At 38.9% G+C, this 7,500-nt stretch overlaps 3 protein-coding genes across 3 annotated transcripts; all 3 read right to left on the bottom strand.

Annotated features, from left to right (window-relative positions):
• Window positions 1-2,865: 2,865 nt before the first annotated feature.
• On the bottom strand, window positions 2,866-4,445 carry LOC122261303 (uncharacterized). The gene is made up of 2 exons (XM_086535653.1): window positions 4,128-4,445; window positions 2,866-3,476 (listed from the first exon to the last, which is right to left on the bottom strand). Exons 1-2 carry the CDS (start codon window positions 4,428-4,430, stop codon window positions 2,868-2,870), a joined length of 912 nt encoding a protein of 303 aa, XP_086391779.1. The 5' UTR covers window positions 4,431-4,445; the 3' UTR covers window positions 2,866-2,867.
• A 173-nt stretch (window positions 4,446-4,618) lies between these two features.
• On the bottom strand, window positions 4,619-6,114 carry LOC147466327 (uncharacterized). The gene is made up of 3 exons (XM_086535655.1): window positions 5,812-6,114; window positions 5,158-5,431; window positions 4,619-5,013 (listed from the first exon to the last, which is right to left on the bottom strand). The coding sequence occupies exons 1-3, from the start codon at window positions 6,112-6,114 to the stop codon at window positions 4,619-4,621; spliced, it is 972 nt and encodes a 323-aa protein (XP_086391781.1).
• Window positions 6,115-6,516: 402 nt separating this feature from the next.
• On the bottom strand, window positions 6,517-7,366 carry LOC147466326 (uncharacterized). The gene is made up of 2 exons (XM_086535654.1): window positions 6,898-7,366; window positions 6,517-6,530 (listed from the first exon to the last, which is right to left on the bottom strand). The coding sequence occupies exons 1-2, from the start codon at window positions 7,364-7,366 to the stop codon at window positions 6,517-6,519; spliced, it is 483 nt and encodes a 160-aa protein (XP_086391780.1).
• Between the last annotated feature and the right edge of the window lie 134 nt (window positions 7,367-7,500).

The following is a 7,500-nucleotide window of genomic DNA, read 5'->3' as shown; positions in this document are numbered from 1 at the left end:
CTGGATTAAAAGGTGTTTAAAAAAACTTCATTCTTGAGCTTAAATGTGCAGGTCCTCTTGAGATTTACTTCTTCTTTCTTCTTTTAGGTTCTCCTCTTCATGGTTGCCTCCTTACTTGATCATCGGTCTCCTGTACCTGATGCCGTGAATATGGCCTCAACTTCTTCAATGCTATTGATTCTGCTGAGGCTTTTGGGCCACCAGGCATGTGTGCCTTCTGGACGAACGTTGAGGCGATTGTAGAGCTCCTCATCCTCATCTTGGATTCTTGTCCATCTTCTTCTTGCTTGATGGTGGAGTCTCTTGTTGATCGCCTCGATCCTTAGTCTTTCATGGATCTCTCGTGCAGTGACTACTTCAGGAAAGCGAATATTCAGAATCCATTTGCCTGCCTGGTTCTGAATAGTCTGTAGCTTCATCATCTGCCTTCTGGAAATGGTGTGAGTAGGCACTGGCGGGTATTCCATGATGGGCCGCACTAGGGCTTTATAAATGTAGAGCTTGGTTTCAGTACTCAGTGTCTGGAACCTTCTGATCTTGTTCAGCTGATGTTTAGCTTTGGTTGCTCTATCATTTATGTGAGGGACAATTCCTCTTCTGCTAATTGTTAGCCCTAGTATCTTTCCTTTGTCACAGTAGTCCACTGCTTCCTCGTCCACTATCAGATCTGCTGTCTTGAACTTGGCCACAGGAATGACTTGGAATTTTCTCATGTTGGTTGAGATCTTCCACTGTCTTTCGTATCGATTGATGGTCTCTATGGCTCTGGCAGTTCTCAGTGCCATCATCTCGATCGATCTCCCTTCGTACTTGATTATCTGAGTGATGTCGTCGGCATACATATAGTGGTTTCTGCCATGTGATGGTTCAGGCAGGTCTGCTGTATAGATTGTGAACAGTGTCGGTGAGAGGCAGCTTCCCTGTGGAACTCCACTCATGAGGGGAATTGCTTCGCCGACTGTGTTGCCGACGACTATTCTTGCGCTTCGACTTTCAACAAAGTCACACAATAGCTTCGTCAAGGACGTCGGGAGGTTCAGCCTGATGATCTTAAGTTTCAGGCCTGTGTGCCAAACTTTGTCGAAGGCTTTGGCCACATCTCTCAGAACCACATTGACTTGGTTCCTTTCGCTCATGGCATTGGCGATTTCTTCATATATGATTGCAATGGCTGTTGATGTTCCTCTGCCTGGTCTGAAGCCATGTTGCCTGGGATTTTGCAGATCGTTAATCTCCAGGTGATTTCGCAATCTTATGTTCAATATCTTTTCAAAGACTTTGCCTGGGACTTCCAGCAGAGATATTGGTCTGTAATTCTCCACTTTTCTTGGATTTTTCCCGGATTTTGGAATCATCCTGACTCTTGCTTCCTTGAAGTGGTCAGGGAAGTAGCCAGCAGTGAGAGAGGCATTATATATGTTTGCCAGTCTCAGCAACATCTTGTTTGGAAGATTCTGCAGGATTGTTTTGTTGATCTTGCATTTGCCTGGAGCAGTTCTATTCTTGAAACTCTGAATAGTTCTTTTGACATCTGTGGGGTTGATCTTGGTCATTAGTGGATCTGTGGGATCCAGTCTAGTGAAGTCAGAAGCAGCTTCTGGATATAGGAGGTGGATGTGCCTTCCTATTTCCTCTATGATGGTCTCCTCGAAATCACTGTCAAACTTTTCTTCTTCTTCTTCAGTAATTCGGAAACAATTTCTCCAGGAATTTCTGAACAGGATTTCTTGTTCTTCTTCTTCATGAATCTTCTCATCCTGTTCGTTGAGGAGGTAGCTACTTCTGCTTTTTTAGAGAAATATCATTTTGTTTGTTGCTTTCATTGTCTACTATCTCCTTGTAGCAGACGGCGATCACACCCCGACACATCACCACATTGGTCAATTGGAGAGCACCGCCAGCCAATAAGAGCGCAGGTCAAACGGTCGAGTGGGTAAACACGATGCTCGAGGTTAAAAGATGAGGAGGTCACCAAAAATAACCAGTGGACTCCTGACCTCACGCCGCGACGCCGCCACGCGAAACAACCACGACAACCTGCCGTACCGACATATATCCAGTGCTTAACAATAAACTAGAAAAACATGATAGACTTTCAGTTACGAACCGACATCCTTACGAACCGACATCCTTGAGGCGACGATGAACTTCCTGTCGGACTGGCTGCCTTTGGCCCCCCTCAGGGACGAGTCCTGTGGATCTGACATAAAATAAATAAAAAAATATAACAAATAATAAATAAATAATAAATAGATAACATAAATAAATAAATATAACATAAATAATAAATAAATAAATAACATAAACAAATAAATATCATAAATAAATAAATAACATAAATAAATAAATATAACATAACATAAATAAATAAATAAATAGATAAATAAATAACATAAATAAATAAATTAGTCGAGATGTTTGAGGAATTTAATTACTGAATAGCAAACACATGTTATGTGGTAGGGCATATTTAGTGATTGTATGTTTAGCTATAAGTGAAGGGAAGAGAAGTCTCGTGTCTGGTATCAGAATTTTTCTATTATACAAATCATCAATTCATGTTCAAGTTCATGTATTATGGTGTTCTATAATAAGTTGCATATGAGGTTTTAAAGAATTGTTAAGCTTTGATTTTATATTTTTTCTTAAAGGTGCAATGTAAAAAATGTTGCTTGCCTCATGTCTCTCACCAGCTCCCTACCAATTTACAGCTTTATGCATTCTCTGGTCAAGAGGTTCTTCACAAATCTCTAGTAGAGGCAACATTCTGATATCAAGTTTTAAGCATTATCACCAAGGGAAAAACATAACCTATTTGGATAACTATTTATTAACAATGGCAATGAATGCGCTACTTAAGCCAAAAGTCACTTCCTTTCTGAGTGAATCCATTGGTATCTACATGGCTTGTAAAAGGTTTGTCTTGCATGTACTCTCATATGAGTAATTAGATTTTGTTTCCATGAAAAAGCCTTATCGCAAACTTCACAGCTATATGGCTTCTCCTTTGTATGTACTCTCATGTGACTAACTAGATCTTGTTTCCGTGAAAAAGTCTTTTTGCAAACTTCACAGCTATACGGCTTCTCCTTTGTATGTATTCTCATGTGCGTTACCAGATTTCGTTTCAATGAAAAAGCCTTTTCGCAAACTTCACAGCTATATGGCTTCTCCTTTGTATGTATTCTAATGTGAGTTACTAGACTATGTTTATGGGAGAAAGCCTTTTCACAAACTTCACAGCTATACGGCTTCTCCTTTGTATGTATTCTCATGTGCGTTACTAGATTTCGTTTCAATGAAAAAGCCTTTTCGCAAACTTCACAGCTATATGGCTTTTCCTTTGTATGTATTCTAATGTGATTTACTAGACTATGTTTATGGGAGAAAGCCTTTTCACAAACTTCACAGCTATACGGCTTCTCCTTTGTATGTATTCTCATGTGCGTTACCAGATTTCGTTTCAATGAAAAAGCCTTTTCAGAAACTTCACAGCTATATAGCTTTTCATTTGTATGTATTCTAATGTGAGTTACTAGAGTATGTTCATGGGAGAAAGCCTTTTCACAAACTTCTCAGCTATACGGCTTTTCCTTTGTATGTATTCTCATGTGCGTTACTAGATTTCATTTCAATGAAAAAGCCTTTTCGCAAACTTCACAGCTATATGGCTTCTCCTTTGTATGTATTCTAATGTGATTCACTAGACTATGTTTATGGGAGAAAGCCTTTTCACAAACTTCACAGCTATACGGCTTCTCCTTTGTATGTATTCTCATGTGCGTTACCAGATTTCGTTTCAATGAAAAAGCCTTTTCAGAAACTTCACAGCTATATGGCTTTTCCTTTGTATGTATTCTAATGTGAGTTACTAGACTATGTTTATGGGAGAAAGCCTTTTCACAAACTTCACAGCTATACGGCTTCTCCTTTGTATGTATTCTCATGTGCGTTACCAGATTTCGTTTCAATGAAAAAGCCTTTTCGCAAACTTCACAGCTATATGGCTTCTCCTTTGTATGTATTCGTTTCAATGAAAAAGCCTTTTCACAAACTTCACAGCTATACGGCTTCTCCTTTGTATGTATTCTCATGTGCGTTACCAGATTTCGTTTCAATGAAAAAGCCTTTTCGCAAACTTCACAGCTATATGGCTTCTCCTTTGTATGTATTCTAATGTGAGTTACTAGACTATGTTTATGGGAGAAAGCCTTTTCACAAACTTCACAGCTATACGGCTTCTCCTTTGTATGTATTCTCATGTGCGTTACTAGATTTCGTTTCAATGAAAAAGCCTTTTCGCAAACTTCACAGCTATATGGCTTCTCCTTTGTATGTATTCTAATGTGATTTACTAGACTATGTTTATGGGAGAAAGCCTTTTCACAAACTTCACAGCTATACGGCTTCTCCTTTGTATGTATTCTCATGTTCGTTACCAGATTTCGTTTCAATGAAAAAGCCTTTTCAGAAACTTCACAGCTATATGGCTTTTCCTTTGTATGTATTCTAATGTGAGTTACTAGAGTATGTTTATGGGAGAAAGCCTTTTCACAAACTTCACAGCTATACGGCTTCTCCTTTGTATGTATTCTCATGTGCGTTACCAGATTTTGTTTCAATGAAAAAGCCTTTTCGCAAACTTCACAGCTATATGTACTCCAGTGTGACTAACTAGATCTTGCTTCCGTGAAAAAGTCTTTTTGCAAACTTCACAGCTATATGGTTTCTCCTTTGTATGTATTCTCATGTGCGTTACTAGATTTAGTTTCAATGAAAAAGCCTTTTCGCAAACTTCACAGCTATATGGCTTCTCCTTTGTATGTATTCTAATGTGAGTTATTAGAGTATGTTTATGGGAGAAAGCCTTTTCACAAACTTCACAGCTATACGGCTTCTCCTTTGTATGTATTCTCATGTGCGTTACCAGATTTCGTTTCAATGAAAAAGCCTTTTCACAAACTTCACAGCTATATGGCTTTTCCTTTGTATGTATTCTAATGTGAGTTACTAGTTATGTATGGGAGAAAGCCTTTTCACAAACTTCACAGCTATACGGCTTCTCCTTTGTATGTATTCTCATGTGCGTTACCAGATTTCGTTTCAATGAAAAAGCCTTTTCGCAAACTTCACAGCTATATGGCTTCTCCTTTGTATGTATTCGTTTCAATGAAAAAGCCTTTTCACAAACTTCACAGCTATACGGCTTCTCCTTTGTATGTATTCTCATGTGCGTTACCAGATTTCGTTTCAATGAAAAAGCCTTTTCGCAAACTTCACAGCTATATGGCTTCTCCTTTGTATGTATTCTCATGTGTGCTACTAGACTCCGTTTCTGAGAGAAAGCCTTTTCGCAAACTTTACAGCTATATGGCTTCTCCTTTGTATGTATTCTCATGTGCGCTACTAGATTCCGTTTCAGAGAGAAAGCCTTTTTGCAAACTTCACAGCTATATGGCTTCTCCTTTGTATGTATTCTATGATTTTACTAGGTTTATGTGGGGGAGAAAGCCTTTTCACAAACTTCACAGCTATACGGCTTCTCCTTTGTATGTATTCTCATGTGCGTTACCAGATTTCGTTTCAATGAAAAAGCCTTTTCGCAAACTTCACAGCTATATGGCTTTTCCTTTGTATGTATTCTAATGTGAGTTACTAGAGTATGTTTATGGGAGAAAGCCTTTTCACAAACTTCACAGCTATACGGCTTCTCCTTTGTATGTATTCTCATGTGCGTTACCAGATTTTGTTTCACTGAATAAGCCTTTTCGCAAACTTCACTTTGGTATTCTCATGTTTCAATGAAAAAGCCTTTTCGCAAACTTCACAGCTATATGGCTTCTCCTTTGTATGTATTCTAATGTGAGTTACTAGAGTATGTTTATGGGAGAAAGCCTTTTCACAAACTTCACAGCTATACGGCTTCTCCTTTGTATGTATTCTCATGTGCGTTACCAGATTTCGTTTCAATGAAAAAGCCTTTTCACAAACTTCACAGCTATATGGCTTCTCCTTTGTATGTATTCTCATGTGCGTTACTAGAGTTTGTTTATGTGGATAAGCCTTTTCACAATCTGCACAGCTATATGGCTTCTCCTTTGTATGTATTCTCATGTGCGTTATCGTTTCAATGAAAAAGCCTTTTCGCAAACTTCACAGCTATATGGCTTCTCCTTTGTATGTATTTCAAGTTATTAGATTATGTTTAATGAGAAAAGCTTTTTCACAAACTTCACAGCTATACGCTATCGGCTTCTCCTTTGTATGTATTCTCATGTTCGTTACCAGATTTCGTTTCAATGAAAAAGCCTTTTCAGAAACTTCACAGCTATATGGCTTTTCCTTTGTATGTATTCTAATGTGAGTTACTAGAGTATGTTTATGGGAGAAAGCCTTTTCACAAACTTCACAGCTATACGGCTTCTCCTTTGTATGTATTCTCATGTGCGTTACCAGATTTTGTTTCAATGAAAAAGCCTTTTCGCAAACTTCACAGCTATATGTACTCCAGTGTGACTAACTAGATCTTGCTTCCGTGAAAAAGTCTTTTTGCAAACTTCACAGCTATATGGTTTCTCCTTTGTATGTATTCTCATGTGCGTTACTAGATTTCGTTTCAATGAAAAAGCCTTTTCGCAAACTTCACAGCTATATGGCTTCTCCTTTGTATGTATTCAAATGTGAGTTACTAGAGTATGTTTATGGGAGAAAGCCTTTTCACAAACTTCACAGCTATACGGCTTCTCCTTTGTATGTATTCTCATGTGCGTTACCAGATTTCGTTTCAATGAAAAAGCCTTTTCACAAACTTCACAGCTATATGGCTTTTCCTTTGTATGTATTCTAATGTGAGTTACTAGAGTATGTTTATGGGAGAAAGCCTTTGCACAACCTCACAGCTATACGGCTTCTCCTTTGTATGTACTCTCATGTGAATCGTGAGTTTGCTCTTACAAACTTCACAAACAATACCTTTCCTTTCCTCATCGCTTTTTCTATGTAGAAGCTCTTCATTGCCTTCGCTGTGCGCCGCCTGATCCTCACCTGATGACCCCTTGGGCCCAAAATCCTCAGCCACGAATGGAGCTGCTGGCAATTCGTCATTGGAATCTTCAATCACATTACTTGAGTCTCTTTCAAAATCTTCCTGTTTGAGATCTTTATAGAAGGGAAATCCATGCTCTATTGCTGCCTTGCTCACTTCATCCCTCGCTTCATCTGCGTAATCAAGGCTTTCTTCCTTAATTTCCACACACGTCTCTTCGGTGACACCTTCGCTGGCCTCTTCCTTGATTGCGACCCCTGCGCCGGAGATTTCCCCGTCCCTGAGTGGGGCCAAAGGCAGCCAGTCCGACAGGAAGCTCATCGTCGGACTTCTGAAGATAATATACAACAACAAAAGTAATATGATTGATAATATTACTCCATGAACTTCTAAGGAACATTTTATCTTTAATGCTAAATATTTGTGCTAAAAATGTTGGTAATAAGAAAAACCAC

Source organism: Penaeus japonicus, unplaced genomic scaffold (genome assembly GCF_977035675.1).
Source record: "Penaeus japonicus unplaced genomic scaffold, GWHDUDI00000001_assembly GWHDUDI00001797, whole genome shotgun sequence".
Taxonomy (NCBI): Eukaryota; Metazoa; Arthropoda; class Malacostraca; order Decapoda; family Penaeidae; genus Penaeus; species Penaeus japonicus.
Note: the sequence above shows the minus strand (reverse complement) of the source record. Positions and strands in the feature narration are given on the sequence as shown.

Coding starts and splice junctions, on each gene's coding strand:
- LOC122261303 (XM_086535653.1), bottom strand. CDS start 4,430: ATGAGAATACATACAAAGGAGAAGCCGTATAGCTGTGAAGTTTGTGAA. Junction 3,477..4,127: donor GCTGTGAAGTTTGCGAAAAG/GCTTTTTCATTG, acceptor GTTTCTGAAAAG/GCTTTTTCATTGAAACGAAA.
- LOC147466327 (XM_086535655.1), bottom strand. CDS start 6,114: ATGAGAATACATACAAAGGAGAAGCCATATAGCTGTGCAGATTGTGAA. Junction 5,432..5,811: donor GCTGTGAAGTTTGCGAAAAG/GCTTTTTCATTG, acceptor GTTTGCAAAAAG/GCTTTCTCTCTGAAACGGAA. Junction 5,014..5,157: donor TTTTTCATTGAAACGAATAC/ATACAAAGGAGA, acceptor CCCATACATAAC/TAGTAACTCACATTAGAATA.
- LOC147466326 (XM_086535654.1), bottom strand. CDS start 7,366: ATGAGCTTCCTGTCGGACTGGCTGCCTTTGGCCCCACTCAGGGACGGG.